The sequence below is a fragment of the Nicotiana tabacum genome, chromosome 5 (assembly GCF_000715075.1).
Source record: "Nicotiana tabacum cultivar K326 chromosome 5, ASM71507v2, whole genome shotgun sequence".
Lineage (NCBI taxonomy): Eukaryota > Viridiplantae > Streptophyta > Magnoliopsida > Solanales > Solanaceae > Nicotiana > Nicotiana tabacum.
Window position 1 is genome coordinate 52,321,076 of NC_134084.1, and position 20,836 is coordinate 52,341,911.

Genomic DNA, 20,836 nt, shown 5'->3' on the forward strand with positions numbered 1-20,836 from the left:
ATTGTGAGTCGTTATGTAGTGACAAATGAGCACCTCGGGAGGTTTCGCTCGATGGTTGAATTATTTCGAAGCCTATTGTTTGGAGCTGATATGAACGAAGCTCTTTTGCTTATACCAAGGGTAGCCTGATTAACCAGTTCTTTTCGAAGTATTTTCGAAGTAATTGAAGGCCTGTGATTTTATGGTGACGGTCGGGCGTCCCCGAGTCGCGTTAGTTTGGCTGGTACAGCCTTTTGACCGTAGTCATTGTATTTGGCCATAACCTTTTTAGTCCTCGAGAAGTAACTTTGGCGTCTATATCGAGGGTATGCCTTTTTAGGGGTCTAACAAGTTCGAATATATAGCCTTAACTTTAAGATCGGTATTATGCCTTTTGTAAGGTCTTATAAATTTGAACATGCCTTACTTGAGGTGTTACAGATAGGTTACTTGGTACAAGTATAATTCATGCCTTGCTTGAGGTCTTACATATAGGTTACTTCGTACAAGTATGGTTCATGCCTTGCTTGAGGTTTTACAGTTTTGGTGTTGCCTTTTGGAGGTCTTATGATTCGAAGTTTTCGATTCGGAATTCTTACCGTTTCGAGTTTTTGACGTCAGTCCCAGAGTGTTAGGGGAATTTAAGGCCTTAGAGCCCTTTCTTGTAGAGATAGCAGACTTCTTTGAAGCGCAAAGCGTGGTAAAATATACTCATTTGATTACTTGGTACAAGCATACATTTTTTCGCTGTCAAGGGCTCGATTATTCTATGCGGACACGGTTCATTCGACCGTTTGACCCGATACATCATTTTCCTATCGAGACCCTTTGTGGCTCATCTTGACTTCTTCGAAAAGGTGATCTCCCGGGGGGATGCCGCCCAGTATTCGAGGTTGATCGAAGAGAAGCCTTGAATACTTGTTGAGTTCTCCTTAGGTAGAACATAGATGTTGCCTCGTTAAAAACCTTGCCGGTAAAACCCTTCTTGGGATAAAATCCGATCGAAGGAAAAGAGTGCAATGCATGCTTTAAAACCTAAGGTCTTCAAGCTGGAAAGTGCTTCGATTCTTCTAACTGGACGCCTACACATAGGTTAGTGTGAGAAGTAAATAAAAAGGGAGGCGGTTATACCTTAGTTGTGATGGCGTTTCAAGCCTCGATATGCTTCCACTGCTTGCTCCGGGGACACGGTACGGTCCCTAGTTCGTTCACTCGGGTGCAACCGAGGATGTAGCTTGTGATTGCTACTTTGTTGTTTGCTTATCCTTTGGCTCCTTCGATGTTGAAGGTGCCGATGCTGGTACTACATCGTGCACTACGAACATCTCTCTTGCAGGCATTGTATCTCATGTCCCATTTGATGACATGAAACTTGGCACTTTGGGTTGTTCCGGCCACGTTGACCGGGAGGGTGATTTCCCCTTTAGTTGTCTCGCTCGCAATGTTGAATCCGTTGAGGACTCCAGAGGTGGGCACGATCTAGTCGAGCAGTCTGAGCTGCTCCACCACCCTCAACCTGATAATGTTGGCCGAGCTACCTGGATCCACAAGTACATGTTTAATTTGAAATGTATTCACAAGAAAAGAAATTACCAATGCGTCGTTATGAGGCTGAGATAGGGTCTCGATGTCCTCGTCACTGAATGTGAAAGCGTCCTCGGGTATGTAACCTCAAGTTTGCTTTTCCCTGGTGATAGATATTTTTGTTCTTTTGATGGTAGGTTCCTGTGGGATGTCGACTCCCCCAACAATCATGTGGATGACATGTTGTGGTTCTTCTGTTTCATTTTTCCTGTTCGCCTCTCTTTCCCGAAATTGATTTTTGGCTCGGTCGCTGAGGAACTCTCAGAGGTGCCATTTGTTAAGTAGTCGGACTATTTCTTCTCGGAGTTGTCTGCAATCTTCAGTCCTATGACCGTGTGTGCCATGGAATTCACACACCAGGTTAGGATTCCTCTACGACGGATCTGATTGTACGGGCCTTGGCCACCTGGTGTCTTTGATTTTACCTATGGCTGATACGATGTCTGAAATATCGACATTGAAGTTGTACTCAGATAACTTGGGTGCCTCATTCGACCCTGTGTATCTATCGAATCCGGCTCTATTTACGAGTTCCCGAGGATTCTGACCTCGATCTGTCCTTCGGTCGTTTCGGGGTATGTTATGCCTTGGGGCGTTTCTTCGATCTTCAGTGTATGGTTGGTACCTTTCCTTGTTTGGCTTTGGCTCCTTTGTCAAGAGCCTACTAGGATATACCGAGTCCGAGGGGGCTCCCTGTTGGTCGTCCTCGACCCTACTCTTCGACTGATATCAGTTGTGGACATTCGACCAAGTCACGGCGGGATATTCAACCAAGTTCTGCTTTAGTTGCTTTGAAGCTACCGAGCTTCATTCGTTCAAAACTTGGGTGAAGGCCTGCACTGCCCAGTCATCGGAGATTGGTGGTAATTCCATTCGCTCCATTTGGAAGCGAGATATGAACTCCCGCAACATCTCATTGTCTCTTCGTTTGATTTTGAAGACGCCGAACTTCCTTGTAGCAACCTTGATGACACCGGTATGTGCCTTTATAAAAGAATCTGCCAGTATGGCAAATGAGTCTATCGAGTTTTGGGATAGGTTGTGATACCACATCATGGCTCCTTTTGAAAGTGTTTCTCCGAATTTCTTTAATAGGACGGATTCGATCTTGTCATCCTTTAGGTCATTTCCCTTTACGGCACAAGTGTAAGTAGTGACGTGCTCGTTGGGATCCGAGGTTCCGTTGTACTTCGGGAGATCGGGCATTCTGAATTTCTTTGGGATGGGCTTCGGAGCCGCACTTGACAGGAATGACTTTTGTACGAATTTGTTTGAATCAACACCCTTCAGGACCGGGGGTGCCCCCGGGATCTGATCGACCCTTGAATTGTAGGTCTCCACCTTTTTATCATTAGCTTCTATCTTCTTTTCGCCCGATTCAATCCTCTTTGTGATGTCCTCGAGCATCTTCATAATAGCGGGGTCAGCTGCTGACCCATTGTTGCTCGATCTTTCCGACACCTGTTCGGCTTGAGGGGCCGTTTCCGGTGCTAATGTGCTTAGAGTTTTTTGGTGGCTTTGCAATTGAGCAATCGCCAACTGTTATGCCTTCAACATCTCAAAAATGACGTGAAGGCTAACCTCTTGTTCCCCCCGAGCTGGGGTTTTCTAAGCTTCTTGTTAGTTTTCTTGGCGTGTACTCCTATTAGTGTGGGAGCTTATATCGACATGTTGGGCGTTGGGTGAGACCACATCCACGAGGATTGGCTCCAGTGCATCCTCAGGGTTTCGCTGTGGTACACCGACGCCTGGAATAGCTACACCATTCTTTCCATGGTCTTCAAGACCGTTGTTTCCATGTGGATTCACTGAGTTAGACATTCTGACCTGAAACCAAAGATTCTTGGGCAAGAAAAAGTATACAGAATAACTTGTGTTTTCAATAAATCAGCATGAAAACAATCCCTATTATTTTTAGTCCCACGGTGGGTGCCAAACTGTTTACCTCAAAAATGGTAATTACAATTAGATTTGATTTTGTGGTTCTAAAAATACGTAATTTATTTTTATGCTAGTTGTTAGGCAGTAGATGCTAAGTATGAGACTGGAAAATAAGATAAGAGCTTGAAGGCAGTGTGTCAAGCAAACCAAGTGGCCGATAGTCGGGGTCTCGAGCTAGACCATACAGGGCCTCGGGGTCGAGCTAAGCGTTAGGCTGCGGATAGCCAATGAAGGACTAACAGTTCCAGGTCTTTAATGAGGGATCTTTATGATCAATGATGGGTAGTAAATGAAGAATAATAAATGAAACGCAATAGATGTAAGTAATAAATCTGAGGAAAGACAATAGAGAATGTTTAAGTTAGAGAGCAGAGAATGTTCTTGTTCTTGTATTGAATATCATCCCCCTTTACAAAATGACAAGGGTCCCCTTTGTATAGGAGAGGTAATCCCAACAAAGTACATATGTATTTATTACAAAGGTATGCAGATGGTACAACTATTTAATGCCACAGTACGGGCTTGTGCTAGCCTAATAGACTAGGTTAGCTTTAATCACGTGCCTTGGGAATCTCCCAGTCGCTCATCATAGCCGCCGATTTGCTCTACCCCGAGGTCGAGCATAGGGAACCCTCGGGGTCGAGCCTCAAACTGGGCCTCGGGCCTTCTGAAGACGGGCTATGGGATGTAATAATGATCATAAATTAAGCTCTCCGATTTTAGTCGTATACAAGTAGTCACAATGAACATTGTTCTTCCTTTGTCTATAACCTCCACTGGTGACATTTGGACCCTTGTTTCCATACAGAGCAGTGCTCTCTAAACCTTCTGCAAGCTGTGTAACCTGAGCCATGCTTGCCAGATTTCTTTGACTCTCTTGATCAACAAACAGTGAATAGGCCTTGTTAATAGTAGGTACTGGAGCCATAATCATAATTTGACTGGACTGTGCATAAGAGTCATTTAAACCAGTAAGAAACTGCAGCAATCTCTGAGCCTCAAAGTGCTGAGCATACAGCTTAGACTCAGGACATCGACACCCTGGGCAAGGCATTAGAGCATCAAACTCATCCCATAAATCTATCAGTTTTGAGAAGTAGTCTGCCACAGTCATGGTTTCTTGAGTCAAATTGTGCATTTCTCTATGAAGAAACAATACTCTAGAGCCATTCACTTTGTCAAATCTTTCTTTTAGATCTTCCCACACCTTGTGAGCACTAGATGCATATAATACACTACTCAATAAACCAGGCCTGACAATATTCATTATCCATGACAACACAACAACATTAACCTTTTCCCACAGATCATGAAGTTCTGGTTCGAACTTAGATTTTGGAAACCTTCCATCGACAAAACCTAACTTACTTTTACCTAACAGACCAATATAGCATGACTCCACAAGGCATAGTTAGTAGATTTAGTCAATTGAATAGAGACTAGAGAACTACCTGGTGTGTCAGTTGGCTGTGGTACAGTGGGTGATTACAATCTATACAAGGAAATGGCGAACCAGCTGGAGCAGAGTTTCCAAAAGTGTCAGTAGCTGATGTATGAGCTGTTGTATTGTCTTCTTCAGTGCCAATCGCCATTGTAGATTTCACCTTGAATGACAGAATATAAACCATCGCTTCGATTTTACGATTACTCTAAGACAATTCTGCACCTAATTTTGCAGAATTGAAGTAGCCTAGAAGCAGAGAAGAGAAAACAGAAAAGAGAATTAAAGAACGAGGACAGCTTAGATCATTGCCGGTGGCTCTGATACCATGTTAGCTACCATGGAAAGCTGATCTAGAGCTCGAATAGAAGAAGAATTGAAGCAGCAAAGAAGAGGAGAAAGAAACACTATTTCATTGAATAATTGCCAAAAATAATGAAAATGAATAGCTACTCTTTTAAGCTAAGCAAGCAGACATTTATATTTTCTTCTAACTACCAACTAACTAACTAACCAACCTAGTTAGTGACTACAATAATGATTAACTATAGTTAATTATCAGCTTGTTCATTCAGCCCTTCAACAGTAACGAACATTAATTTGAAAAGTGTTATTCTTTTCCTGATATATTTTATCTAATGATAATTTGCTTTGTATTCTTTTAACAGTTTTTTTGAATTATACAATCATACTATTGGTAATACTTTTGCTTTTTAATAATTAGAATTATTTCAATGCACTAACTCGAAACATTATTTGGAGAAAATTCAAAAAATCTGCTTATTAAGCTATAGAGGTTTTAGCTGAACAACTTGAATTTTTGTGCTTTTGCTTGGAACATTCGACTGGTGCAAATGTAGTCCCTAGGGTAAATGAGACTGATGATATTTTACCCATTTATCTGTTAATTGGTAATGAAAACGGTCATTGACTCTATTCTTCACTCATACTTGTAGGCAACACTTGATCCAAAGGGAATCTAAGATTGATGGTGTTGTATTGATCACTTTACCTGCCGTAGGAGTTCAACCACCTCATCTAACTTTCATTGTAAGTGAGTTTTAAAATCAAGTTCCTAAATTTATTAATATCTTTTGTGGAGCTTGACAGTTTAGTAGTCTTGCTTCTTAGTTTATAGGTACTTGCTCCAATTGTCTTGTTAGAATAGAATTTTTGTATTTAATAAAGTAAGTTTTTGTTTTAACAACAACCTCATTTATGATAGAGCAATCAAAACTGATGAGAGGTATATTCACTAGAAATATTGTCTATAAGTATTAAGTGAGGTACAATTCATTACATATTTATATTATATAAAATCAAAATAAGTGAAAAAGAATCACATGTATCAAACTAAACTTTGATTATTCATCTTCGTAGATTCAGAAAATATCTTATCATCTGAACCATAACAAACATGTTATTATACGATGATCAACATTAATAATTTACATGTTACTATATGACGTACAAGAACAAGGGTGATGTCCAGAAATGCAACAACTATATGGGTATCAAGCTGCTAAGCCATACGATGAAAGTTTGGGAGAGGGTGGCGGAAGGGAGGGTAAGGAGTGTGTATGTCTGAGAACCAGTTCAGTTTCATGCCAAATCGTTCGACTACGGAAGCCATTCATCTTGTAACGAGATTGGTCGATGGAGTAGTATAAGACAATGAATAGGGACTTGCATATGGTGTTCATTGACCAAGAGATGGCATACAACAAAGTGCCAAGAGAGATTTTATGGAGGTGTTTGGAGGCTAAAGGTGTGCATGCAGCCTACATTTGGGTGATTAAGGACATGCATGATGGAGCTAAGACGCATGTGAGAACAACAGGCGGAGACTCGGAACACTTTCCGCTTGTGATAGGGTTGCATCAAAGATCAACCCTTAGCATGTTTTTATTTTTCTTGGCAATAGACGCATTGACTCGACACATACAAAGGGAGGTGCCATGGTATATGTCATTTGTAGATGATATAGTTCTGATTGATGAGATGCGAGATGTTGTTAACAAGAGTCTGGAGGTTTGGAGACAAATTATTGAGTCTAAGGGTTTTAAGTTGGGACTAAGATGGAGTACTTGGAGTGCAAGTTCAGCAACGTTACCCAGGAAGCATACATGGATGTGAGACTTGATACATAAGTCATCCCCGGGAGAGGAAGTCTCACGTACTTTGGGTTAATATTACAAGGTGAAGGGGAGATTGATGTGGATGTCACACACTGTATTGGAGCAGGGTAGATGAAGTGGAGGCTCACTTCTCGTGTCTTATGTGATAAGAATGTGTCACTGAAACTTAAAGGTATGATTTACAAAGCAGTAGTTAGACCGACTATGATGTATGAGGCAGAGTGCTGGCTGATCAAGAACTTTCATGTCCAGAAGATGAAAGTAACTGAAATGAGGATGTTGAGATGCATGTGCCATCATACCAGGTTAAATAAGATTATGAATGAAGTTATTCGGTATAAGGTGGGAGTGGCCCCCATGGAAGATAAGATGCGGGAGGCGAGGTTGAGATGGTTCAGACATGTTAACAGGAGAAGCACAAAAGCCCAGTTAGGAGGTGTGAGAGGTTAAGCTTGGTGGTTATGAGAAGGGGTAGAGGTAGGTTAAAGAAGTCTTAGGGAGAGGTGATTAGGCTGGACATAGCGCAACTGGAGCTTACTGAGAACATGACCCTTGATATTAGGCTGTGGAGGTCGAAGATTAGGGTAGAAGGTTAGTAGGTAGTCGAGTATTTCCCTTTGTCTTAATCTGTTCGATTGCATTAGTGTTAGTTTGATGTCTTGTTAATCTTAGATTGCTATTATTACCTACCGTTTAGTTGTTACCTTGGTTTCGGTCTTCTTTTTATCTTTTTGTTATTATTTGTTTTCGTTACTTCTTTTCAGCTTTTCTTTAGCTGAGGATTTATCGGAAATAACCTCCCTGCCTTCTAGGGTAGGGATAAAATTGCGTACATTTTACCCTCCCCAGACCCCACTACCTCACTTGTGGGAATTTGCTGAGTTTGTTGCTGTTGTTGTTGTATATGATGATCCACATTAATCATTCAAAAACGATATAATATGCTCTTCAGTTATAATTATTTACTGTAAATTTTATTTTAGTAATATTAATATTACTTTACAAAATCACATACTACATTACTCGACATACACGTGTAATGCACGTGTTGAGAAACTAACACTAATATGTGGCTATCAATATAGATTTATTTTCAGATAGTGTAAGCCAATATGTTTACAATTTATGGACCGCCATCTTGTTTACAAGATGCACGTATTGAACAAAATACTGATCATGTCCTTACCATTGGGGCTTTTATTTCCAGATCATGTATATACTTTATAATGTTTGATGAGACTATCTGCTTGATATCCTAACTTTATTATTTTAAGTGTTTATCTATGATGCAACGTGTGCAGGGTGAAATCCGGGAGGCCGATTTCTCCTTGACTGAATACCTCGAAGGGTGATCCCAGAAGCCCGGGATCTCGAGCCAGTCACTTCCCTCAAGATCGGCCGGTACCTTGCCAAGGATAATGTCGACCAAAGCCCCGACGAATGCAGGAATCTCTCGAGGAATGCACCCGTGCCGATCAGGTCTATTCAAGCAGCTCAACATCAGCCCACGCGTATATCGCAAAGCTAGCCGGATGTCCCGTCCTATTTCTTTTATCACGCAACGTTTCTTGTACTAAGTTTGGACTTCCTCCTTTCTATAAAAGGGGAGTCGTTAACACTCTGTAAAGGCAGAGCTCCAATCACTGTCAAGTGCAATAATATCTTCCCTCTCTTTCTCCTCTCTAACTCGCTTGCCCTCACTGGCTCGAAGCCATTTATCTTTTATTACCTTCTTGTTTGTTCTTTGTTTATCACTTGGTACTGGCCCGAAGTCGCCTTAATGCCCATCACTCTCTTACTTGTTCTTCATTATATTGCTTAGTATTGGCCGTGAAGAGCCTTGTTTAGTTATATCCTCAACTGTTATCCCATCCCCGACTATCCCCGATAGCTCGAGCTCGACCCTGACGTCGACCCCGAAGTCCCCCATCGACCAGACCTATATTCGCACAGCAGGCCCCTCGGTTTGATTACTGTCTCGTTTTAGCTCGCATTCCATTATTAAACTTCATATTACTATCATTAACTGCTCTAACAACTAGCTCGGGAATAGATCACGTATTTTTAGAACCCCATTTACAAATTTAATTATTGTTATCATTTTCACGGTAAACAGTTTGGCGCCCACCGTGGGGCTAAAACTAATAGTGATTATATTCTTACTGGTTTCATTGCACAAACACACGTTATCTTTCACACTTTTTCTTTTCCAAGATCCTTTGATTTCAGGTCAAAATGTCTAGCTCGGTGAATAAAGTCGAGAACGACAACCTCAAAAATCACGAGGAAAATGGCGTGGCTGTCCCGGCCGCCGGAGCACCCCAATAGAATCCCGATAACAGGCCCAAACCGGTTCTAGCGGATGCGGATTCACAGGACGCACAACAAGTCGGCGAAACTTCTCACATCGACAGGAGCATAAGACAGAACGACCGACAGGAAGCTCAAAAAACCCCAGCCCGGGAAGAACAGGAAGTTAGTCTTCATATTATTTTTGAAATGTTGCAGGCACAGCAACTGGCCATTGCCCAATTGCAAAGCCATCCGAGAACTCCCAGCACAGCGGCACTAGAGACAGCTCCCCCCGCCGAACAAGTACCAGAAAGATCAAGCAATAACGGGTTGGTGGCCGACCCTGCCATAGTGAAGATGCTCGAGGACCTCACCAAAAGGATCGAATCAAGTGAGAAAATGATTGCAGCCAACAATAAAAAGGTCGAGACCTACAACTCTAGGGTGGATCAGATCCCGGGAGCACCCCCGGTCTTGAAAGGTTTGGATTCGAAGAAGTTCATACAGATGTCGTCCACGAGGAAGCAGCCTCGAAGCCAATTCCTAAAAAGTTTAGAATGCCGGAACTCCCTAAGTACAACGATACCACCGACCCCAACGAACACGTTACTGCCTGTACCTGCGCAGTAAAAGACAACGATATAAAGAATGACGAGATTGAGTCCGTATTGCTGAAAAAATTCGGAGAAACGCTTTCGAAGGGGGCCATGATGTGGTATCACAACTTGGCTCCCAACTCCATAGATTCATTCACCATGTTAGCAGACTCCTTCGTAAAAGCACATGCTGGAGCCATCAAGGTAGCAACGAGGAAGTCTGACATTTTCAAAATCAAGGAAAGAGAGAACGAGATGCTGCGAGAATTCGTGTCCCGCTTCCAGATGGAACAGATGGAGTTGCCGCTAGTCTCCAAGGACTGGCAGTGTAGGCCTTCACCCAAGGCCTAAACGAATGAAGCTCGGTGGCCTCAAAACAGCTAAAACAGAACCTGATCGAATATCGGCCGTGACTTGGTCGGACGTCCACAACCGGTACCAGTCAAAGATCAGGGCCGAGGACGACCAACTGGGAGCTCCTTGGGGCTCAGTGTACCCAAACAGACTCCTGGTAAAAGAATCGAAACCAAACAAAGAAAGGTATCAGGCGTACCTCGAAGACAGAAGGAACGCCTCGAGGCGCAACCTACCTCGCAACGATCGGAGGATAGATCAAGGGCAGGACCCTCGAGGGATCGTCAACAGAACTAGGTTCGATCGAAACATAGCGCCAACAAACGCGCCCCACTTATCGGAATACAACTTCAGCGTTGATGTATCAGACATCGTGTTCGCTATCAGCAAAATCAGAGACGCCAAGTGGCCCAAACCGATACAGTCAGACCCTTCACAGAGAAATTACAACTTAGTGTGCGAGTTCCACAACACGCACAGTCACAAAACCGAGGATTGCCATCAACTACGAGAAGAAGTGGCTCGACTGCTCAACAAAGGGCACCTTCGGGAATTCCTCAGCGATCGGGCCAAAAATCAATTCCGAGAGAGGGAGGCCACCAAGAAAAATGAGGCAAACGAGCCGTAACACATCATCCACATGATCATGGGGGTCGCCAATGCCCCGTAGGAACTAATGAGAAGAACAAAAATATCCATCACTAGAGAAAAATGTACTCGGGGATATATCCCCGAAGACGCCCTCACGTTCAGCGAAGAGGACACCGAGGCCCTATCTCAACCCCACGACGCCCTGGTAATCTCCTTTCTTGTAAATTCTTTTCAGATAAAATGTGTACTCGTGGATCCAGGTAGCTCGGCCAATATTATCAGGTCGAGGGGGATAGAACAACTCGGGCTGCTCGAACAAATCGTGCCCGCCACTCGGGTCCTCAATGGATTCAACATGGCGAGCAAAACAACAAAAGGAGAAATCATCCTTCCGGTTACCGTGGCCGGCACAACCCAAGACACCAAATTCCATGTCATCGAGGGAGATATGAGGTATAACGCCTTATTTGGACGGCCATGGATACACTGCATGAGAGCAGTACCATCCACCCTCCACCAGGTGATAAAATTCCCGATAAAGGATGGGATCAAAACCGTCTACGGGGAACAACACGCGACAAGGGAAATGTTCGCTATACACGACGTGGTACCAACGCTCATGCCTCCGCCCCAAATGAAACAACGGGCAAACCAGGTTTCGCCCCCGATCGAACTTGACAAAACAAAGTAGAGATCCACGTCGCATCTCCGCCCCCGGGCAGTTATAATAGACCAATCCCAAGGCATCGCCGGCATATCTCGTTTCAAGGTACGACCATTCCCCTTTCTTTTACTTCAAATTTGGAATTAACCTTCGTGCAGGCACCCAATCGGAGCTGCTGGGACGTTAGTGCTGTCGCAAGACCTCGAGGCCCCAAAGGCGCACCCGTTGCACTCTTTTCCTTCGACCGAGTTTTTATCCCAGAAGAAGGGTTTTTACCGGTAAGGTTTTTAACAAGACAACATCTGCGAGCCGCTTAAGCGGGAACTCCGCAAAAAATATTCAAGACTTTCCCTGCGGTCGACTTTTTAGATGAGGGGCATTCCCCCCGGAAAGCTTCCCGCTCGTAGGAGTTTTGAAAAACGCTGAATGAGGTTTCCTGTAAAAAACAAGGCATCGGACCAAACATAGTCAGGTCCCGTCGGTAAAGGCATATACTATTGTATCGAGCAATCAAAAAATACCTTTTGTCAAAAAAAAAGAGAACTCCTTCTCGGAGTAGGGTAATAAATTCTTTCACCAGAAACGTCACGAAAACTCGGGAACAGACGCCAACGGTTCAGACACTCTGATGGCCTCCAGATCGAAGCTCTGAAATCACAAAAAAATTTCAGGCAAGACAAACTTCCGAGCAATCGACTTCGACCCGATATAGGTCGACTCAACACAACAATATATATATTGCGACAATGGATCGAAGAATGTCTTTCAGCACCCCATTCTCCAAGCGAGGAAATCACAGTATATTCCCGGCACGAACCCCTTTACCGGATGCATCCCGAAACGCTCGGAGACTTAACGTCAACAATTTGGCACCTGCACTACCTCATAGTTGGAACTCCGGGCTCATGAAGCCTAAGCAAGGTAACACCGACCTCACAAATAACGGCCTTCGAGCCCAAGCAAAATAACTCGGAGACTGTCGCCAATCGCCATGCCCTGGGAAACCCGAAACTGTAAGACCCCGAGCGGGTAGACTCGGCTCGGCATAACCAGATCTATTCTACGAGCTGTAAGACCTCAATAGGCATGACAAACTGTAAGACCTCAATAGGCATGACAAACTGTAAGACCTCAATAGACATGAAAAATCCCGAAGTTTAGGCTATGCATCGCATTTGTAAGAATCCCTAAAGGGCATATACGTTGCATTTGTAAGAGTCCCGAAAGGGCATACCCTCGACTTAGACACCTAAGCTATCACTTGGGATCAAAAATGGCTCCGACCAAACACATGACTACAGTCAAAACGGCTGATACAACCAAACTAACACGACTCGGGGACGGTCGACTGTCGCTAAGCAAAAATCGCAGGCCACTAATTTGAATATACTTCGGAAAGAATCGATTAAAACAGGATTCCCTCAACAGGCAAAAACGAGCTTCAACCATGTCAGCTCCAAATCACAAGGTTTCGACCTACTCAACCTACGAGCTATGAACCTTCCGAGGTGCTCGAAACATCACCGATAACAACTTGAAATCGGGGTTCTTCCAAGAACCGACGACGGGTCAGGCAAAAATATTTCAAAAGACCTTAATGAGCGGAAAACAAAGCCTACAAAAAGCCCACGGGCAAAACAACGTAAGAGCCATTGTCGCCAGCTAAACACGCCTCTGGGCCGCACATTAAAACGTCTCTACGACCAACCAACGTAAGAGCCATTGTCGCCAGCTTGAAAACTAACAACTTGAGGATTAAAATGAGCTCGAATCGTAACCCGATTCGAAGACCGGATCCAAAATAGTTAACTATGCAAGCCTCCAGGCCACATATTAAAAGGTCTCAAACAGCCAAAACAGCGTAAGAGGCACTATCGTCGGTCTAAAAATCAAAAGCACTTAAGGGTCAATTAAAGCTCGAGTCGCGTTCTGGACCCGAAATAAGTAAACTACAATATGCCTAAGGGCACAGCATAAATGCGACTGTCACCTGCCGAGTGAGCCTCCGAGCCACGCGCCTATAAGGTCACTTCGACCCGAAAACACAAAAGGCCATCATTGTCCGCCCATGCAGGCAGGAAAGGACTTAAGGGTCAATTAAAACTCGAATCGCAACACAACTCGGAGACTAGACCCGAAATAGCTAAAACAACAAAACGCCCGAGGGCGAGAAATAAAGGCCATCATTGTCCGCCCAGGCAGGCAGGAAAGAACTTAAAGGTCAATTAAAGCTCGAATCGCAACGCGACTCAGAGACTGGACCCGAAATAGTTGAAACAACAAAACACCCGAGGGCGAGAAATGAAGGCCTCCATTGTCCGCCCATGCAGGCAGGAAAGAACTTAAGGGTTAATTAAAACTCGAATCGCAACACAACTCGGAGACTGGACCCAAAATAGCTGAAACAGCAAAATACCCAAGGGCAAGAAATGAGAACAATCACCATCCGCCCGCACGAGCACAAAAGATCGAAGGACAGACAAGCTCAAATGAAGGCCCGACTCAGAGACTGAGCCTAAAACAGCTGGGCGAAACATAGAGGCCCCAACGCCTGCTCGCACCAAGGATCGCGCTTGAAAGCTCCCGGACCTGCCTGATCAGTTCAGAACCCACAAGGATCCCGTCAAAACACGGAAATCAGCCCGCCGGATCAAAGGCGATACAGGAAGAGATACAAAGGAGGTAAAACTTCAATATTTCTCTCATTTTATATATGCGGGAAAGGTGCGTTCTCCATCTACAAGCATGCTCTATAAACAACAGAATACAAAGTGGCAAAATCTACGCTCCACCCCTAAAGGGTTACGGCCTACCAGCCCCAGCCTCGCTCTTCGTGGCATCGGCAATAAGCAAACCAGGCATCATGCCCAACCACCTTCGCTCAAGAAAATCCTTCTAGAAGGACGAAGCCCCTGGCATAGGTCTCTTCAAGCGCCTGTCCCGAAGATCTACGACGAACGCGTCCCTCGAAGGCCTACTCCAACACGGCTCAATCATCGGCGACAAGTCGCCACTCCTTCATCATCCTTGGTCTAGCTTAGTACTATACCAACCTGGACACCGGTTGTTCTCAATCCAGACTTTTGAGGAATCAAGCTACAACTTCACAATCATATCCACTCAGATCGAAGCTCGAAGCCTGCATTTGATACTTCAAGTATTCCTAGCTCGATTGGCTCTGCCTCTAAGGTCGAAAAGGCGAAACGCTTGCCACAAGAAGACTCCTGCCTCACCATAGGGCTTCTGTAATACAAGCTCCGATATGTCCCGAATCGCCAGTGCACCGACTCGACCTTTCTTTCCCCTCGCCAAAATGCCTAAGGGGCCTACCCCCATCCGGGCCCCCCCGAAGTATAGCCCCTTGACGGAACAACTCAAAGCCTGGGTCTATTGGAGTGTTACGAAGGGAAAAACCCAATAAGAAAGGGAAGACCCAAGATACGGATGAATCATGCTGAAACTTACCACGAAATGAAGCCGGCAAACCTACTCGACGACCGAGCACCCTCCTGGTGGCCCAAAGGAACCGCTGCTCCGGAACCAAGGACTCCAGGAACGCCAAGCTCGGATGATGCACTCTCCTCAGTAGCACGAGCCCGTCTCGCCATGATAAAAGCTCCTTCATGATTATGAAGCGCACATCTCATCTATCGCCATGCCCGGCCTCTGTCGTGCCCCGAATAAGCAGTCACTAAGGGTATGACCCACCGGCACCGTGAAATCAGCAAACCCCGAGGACCCCCGGGAAGCGGAAGCAACTTCACGACTACATACGAAAAGAGAGGGAATGATTCAACACCAACCAAAGGCACCAACCATCGGCACCGCCTCCGGTTTCGAGGTAATGCTCAACCCCGAAGACCTCCGCCATAGCAAGACAGCGCCCCAGCAGGCCAACAATGCCTTCACCAAATTGGCATACAACTTCAAAAGGCCTCCGCCAAAGAAGGCTAGTTTGCAAAGAAATGGGCGTCCCTAACAAACGCCCGTGCGAAACAGGTTCCGGGTAATGACCAGGGTGGCCCGGAGCATGGCCAGGCCTCCGTTCGGAGATTGCCTCCAAGAAGTCACCGGCATCCCGAGACTGCGAGTCCTCAGGCAAGTTTCTTCTCGAAGGCCATTATGAGGCTCGAAGATATTATCCACGCTTTCAAGCAGAGAAAAGGTCCCGACAGCCCGAGGTTATTGGCCTAATTCGGGTCCGATTCGAGAAGTCACGAAAGACCCCACGCGAAGCCGTTTCATCAACCAAAGGCCAGGAAGAATACTCGCGCCCAGAGCCAGTATCACAGGAAACAAAACAGGATCATGCATTCGAAGCTGCCAAAAATATAAAGAGATACATCAAGTGTCGAAGGAAGGAATCAAGGAAATATTTTTGTATTTATACAATTGTTCGCTTACAATGACCCTCGGTGGGTCCTTCCATATGTTTACATTACATATGATTACAAAAGCCCACAAGGGATCCTTACATAAAACTAAAGAAGTACAAATGATATGCATACAACAGGAGCCTCAGGACCTAGCCTATTCATGTTGCGTCTCCGTCATCATCCTCTCAGGCATATGACCTCAAAGATAATATCTTCCAAGACCGATCCTCTCGGGGACCACATCCTAATCCTCCCGGAATGGCATCTTCAAAAGGGAGGGCATGGAAAAGAAAGGCAGGGGAGAAGAGCAAAATGACGAAGGAGACACCAGAAGAACACAAGAAGTGGTTGGGTGAAAAATTTGGCTAGTACGAACTCCGCCAGTACTACCGTTTTGAAGCCACTTCTTGAGACGTTGCCTCGGCCCGAAAGACAATAGCCGGCAGAGACCGCCGACACACCCCCTGGGAATCCAAAAGGGCTGTAACACGTCGAACCGAGGGAGGAGGGTGAGCTGCGGTGTATAATTCGAACTCCCTTTTAAGCAGCGGTGCATAATCCAAAGTATCCCCGAGGTCGGGGGAAATCGGTCCTCTACCTCATCACCCCGGGCCAACAACAACAACAACAACATCACGACGGCACAACTTCACCCAATCAAAAGAGGATCGAGGGTTGGGCCACAGTGCACATGGCGTAACATCTTGAGGCTACGGGCTTCAAACATGACGAGATAGCAGAAATTCAAGATGGCAAGAGAGGAATAAAAGATGGGTATCAAAGGAAATTTGGATAAAAAGCCAACCATAAAAAGCCCCATTTATAGGGAGGTCAAAGTAACTGACAGCGCCATTACTGCCCTCGAAAAGCGTAACAGCAGGCGCAATCAATGCGTTCATAGAAGCTGAACCGATAGCAACGAAGATCGAAGAATCGCGACATTTTGGGTAATCTTGGAGAAGCGAAAAGGCGAGGCACCTCGACACCTGCAATAAGGGGGCTGCGCCGTCAGCGCGACGTTGTTATGAGGGATCGAAGAGTAGGGCATCAAAATCATTTCTTATCACTTCCCTCTAAGAAACGCGGAGACTATCTGTGCACGGTGAAATCTGGGAGGTTGATTTCTCCTCGACTGAATACCTCGAAGGGTGATCCCGGAAGCCCAGGATCTCGAGCCAGTCACTTCCCTCAAGATCGGCTGGTACCCTGCCAAGGATAATGTCGACCAAAGCCCCGACAAATGCAGAAATCTTTAGAGGAATGCACCCGGGGTCGATCGGGTCTATTCAAGCGGCTCGACATCAGCCCACACGTATATCACAAAGCTAGCCGGATGTCCCATCCTATTTCTTTTATCACGCAACATATCTTGTACTAAGTTTGGACTTCCCCTTTCTATAAAAGGGAAGTCGCTAACACCCTGTAAAGGCAGAGCTCAATCACTCTACTCAAGTGCAATAATATCTTCTCTCTCTTTCTCCTCTCTAACTCGCTTGCCCTCACTGGCTCGAAGCCATTTATCTTTTATTACCTTCTTGTCTGTTCTTTGTTTATCACTTGGTACTGGCCCGAAATCGCCTTAATGCCCATCATTCTCTTACTTGTTCTTCATTATATTGCTTAGTATTGGCTGTGAAGAGCCTTGTTTAGTTATATCCTCAACTGTTATCCCATCCCTGACTATCCCCGATAGCTCGAGCTCGACCCTGACGTCGACCCCGAAGTCCCCCATCGACCAGACCTATATTCGCACAGCAGGCCCCTCAGTTTGATTACTGTCTCGTTTTAGCTTGCATTCCATTATTAAACTTAATATTACTAGCATTAACTGTTTTAACAACTAGCTCGGGAATAGATCACGTATTTTTAGAATCCCATTTACAAATTTAATTGTAGTTACCATTTTCATGGTAAACACAACGTATACTTTCTAACTTTATTTATTTTTTTAAAAAGAGAGATTAGTTCTGCACTCGATGCTTCCACTGATCAAAGAACACAAGCATTTCTCCTCTTCTAATCATTCTCAAACCATTAAATCATGTTGGAACAGCTAACATAGGCAATCAAAGCCAAAAAACAGAGATGTAGAGGTCCATCAAGTATTAGTAGCCAACTCACACTGATAATAAAACAATAATGAGTCGCAAAGTTGCTGGAAAGTGAAGCTGAGAAGAAGATTAGGTAAAATTTGGGATAGAGATCATAAGTTCAGTCAGGGAGTACGCAAGAAATGTTATACTACTAATATGTTCACCTCCAAGCTTTGTCGATTGTAGTGGATTTCAGTATTTCGTCACAATTTTCAAGAGCGAGGAGTAAGTCCCCAAAGCTGCACTTGCAATGCCGATTACAATAATGTTGATGCTACAAACCATCTGAAAACGTCAAACATTGATGATCACCATTACTCAACATTACCCAAATTACATCACCTAGAATTAATAATCAAGAAAATATAAAACAGGAAATGATATGTTAATTCTCGTGTTCTTGTCATATTTCTGCAACTAGTACGCAAGCCCAAACGGTTTATGGCCAGAAAATGGAAATCAAGCCTAAAAATTTAATGCCAACAACGATACATCAATTACCTGTGTCCTTGTTGCTTTCTTTCCAATAATCTTTAGGAAACATAAAGCTGGCATTATTACAGCCTGAAAAGCAAAAAGATTCAGATATATTGACCATCATAAAATTGTGAGCAGAAGTAAAATAATAAGCGGAGATCTCCCGTCAAACATCTAACTATTCATGGTTTACTCATTCTACCCCAGGACTCTGGTTGCCTCTCTATTTGCACTAAATGGTTTTAAAGTCTGAAAACAGCTACTATCAGTTTTGGAAAGTGAATCAATGTGCTCAAACAGTCTAACTATTCATAGGTTGGCTAAACAGTTAGAGAAATATGAACTAAACAGCTCAACCTCTTAATTTGGAACTTTGACGGGAAAGTTCTATCTCGTCAAGCTCCATTATTTTGAATATTAGACCCATATCATCCATTGTATTTTTTTTGGAAGGGAGAGGCGAGGGCGACCGATTGGATGTAAAGAGGAATTTATCAAGATATTCTTGGTAAAAAGAAGAGATCTATCATAGCATCCGAGAAGCATAATGCTCAAATGAATTTGAGTTGACCTTTTAACCATTTGAAAAATCAATTAGAATTGCACCTACAGCTTCTGTCATTTGGCCCCAGGCCCCCAATAGAGTCTAAACCATTATTTAAAGGTACAATATATCGGGACCCCCTGAACTTGACCAATTTTATCCAGTTAACACCTAAATTTTAGGTTGGCCTAATTACCCACCTGAACTTTGGCAATCTGATAGTCTCGACCCCGCCAACGCTGATGTGGAAAGAGCGTGAATACACTCTCTTTTAGAGACGTGACAGGGAAGAAATTTGAAAAAGCTATAGAGAACTTTGTTATGAATGTGTGGAATTTTGTTACTAAACCTCAGATTCTGATTCATTCTGAGGGATATTGTATTTTCAAATTTCACACCATAGTTGATAGAGACCAAGTTCTTCAGTCAGGACCATACACATACAGGAACAAACCAATGGTGCTAAGGCTATGAGAAATTGATTTCTCACTTAACAGAGACATTCTAAGCACAGTGCCAGTTTGGGTGACATTTCCTGGGTTACCAGTAGGTTATTGGTCGACTGAGGCTCTAAGTAAAATAGCTAGTGTGGTGGGAAAGCCCCGATACACTAATAAATTCACGCTCATTATGAGAAGATATCCTATGCTAGGGTCCTAGTGGAGGTAGATGTTGCATATACTCTTCTAGACCAGATAGAAATAGAATCACCTTTTGGCCCAATGGTATGATTGGAGACCTGTATTTGTAATGATTGTCTGAAACTTGGTCATGATTTTATTGACTGTTGGCACAAAACAAATTGTAATGAGGAGGTGGATAACAAGGAAGGGGAAAGGCCAAGAAGACAGAGGAAAAGAGCAAAGAAGCCAACTAGAATTGTCAAGCAAACATGGCTGGTGAAGAAGCCAGAAGTGAGTGCTGGAACAAAACCAAAACCACAGAGGAAGGTAGTCCTACAAGGAGACCCTGCCCATGAGATTGAATGCACTGAGATGGGTAGAGAGAATATAGAGCATGTACAACAGAATACTTCTATGCCATGTCAGACAAAAGATGGGATTAGCATACAGGATAACATATGCTGCAATCCTGTGAATGAAGATGGCAATGATAAAGGGAAGGCAGCTGTTGAGACAAGGGATGATGGGAGAAGAGGACAACAAGAGGACCCAGGTCCATCATGCCCTTTAATTTCCAACTCTCTATGATCATTGTCACTTGGAACATTAGGGGTCTTAATCAGGCCCATAAACAGAAGAAGTTAAAACTGGCTAAAAATAAGGTAGATGTAATGGGGTGTATTGAAACAGAGTTAAAGAACATAAGGCTAAGAAAATACAAAAACGGATTGCTCAGGGGTGGAATGTTTACTGCAATTATCCTTATGTTGTAAATGGTAGAATTTGGATATTGAGGAAAGCACACATACAACTACAGATTATCCACACTACAGATCAAGTCATCCATTGCCTAGTGGAGGATACCATCACTTAAATTACAACACATCTCAGTATCATTTATGCTCAGAATGATAGCCATCGAAGGGAGACTCTATGAAGGGACCTTAAACAGATAAATATGTAGGCTCAGGAGACATGGCTACTTAGTGGAGATTTTAACAATGTGCTATCCTCTGAGGATAACAGGGTCCTCCGTAACTACTATTGAAACACAGGGATTCAAAGATGTGATTGATTTTCTACAGCTTACCCCTCTTAGAGCTAAAGGATGACATTTCACTTGGACAAACAAACAAGGTACTA

General features: G+C 44.0%; 2 protein-coding genes across 15 annotated transcripts in view; one reads left to right on the forward strand and one right to left on the reverse strand.

Annotated features, from left to right (window-relative positions):
* The window catches only part of LOC107821098 (amino acid transporter AVT1A), a 53,449-nt gene that overhangs the window by 21,256 nt on the left and 11,357 nt on the right, over window positions 1–20,836 (reverse strand). For 11 of the 14 annotated variants that reach the window (XR_012709525.1, XR_012709528.1, XR_012709530.1 and 8 more), the window contains 2 exons: window positions 18,551–18,613; window positions 18,214–18,334 (listed from right to left, as the gene is read on the reverse strand). Coding sequence is in view for 2 of the 14 variants with exons in the window: in XM_075253548.1 (XP_075109649.1) it covers window positions 18,242–18,334; window positions 18,551–18,613 (156 nt within the window). In the remaining 12 variants the exon portion in view is untranslated. Of the gene's footprint in view, window positions 1–4,955; window positions 5,195–18,213; window positions 18,335–18,550; window positions 18,614–20,836 lie in introns of those variants that run through there. The other 3 variants (XR_012709524.1, XR_012709527.1, XR_012709526.1) reach the window with 2 other exon arrangements.
* On the forward strand, window positions 7,195–9,701 carry LOC107814962 (uncharacterized). The gene is made up of 2 exons (XM_075252857.1): window positions 7,195–7,528; window positions 9,592–9,701. Exons 1-2 carry the CDS (start codon window positions 7,195–7,197, stop codon window positions 9,699–9,701), a joined length of 444 nt encoding a protein of 147 aa, XP_075108958.1.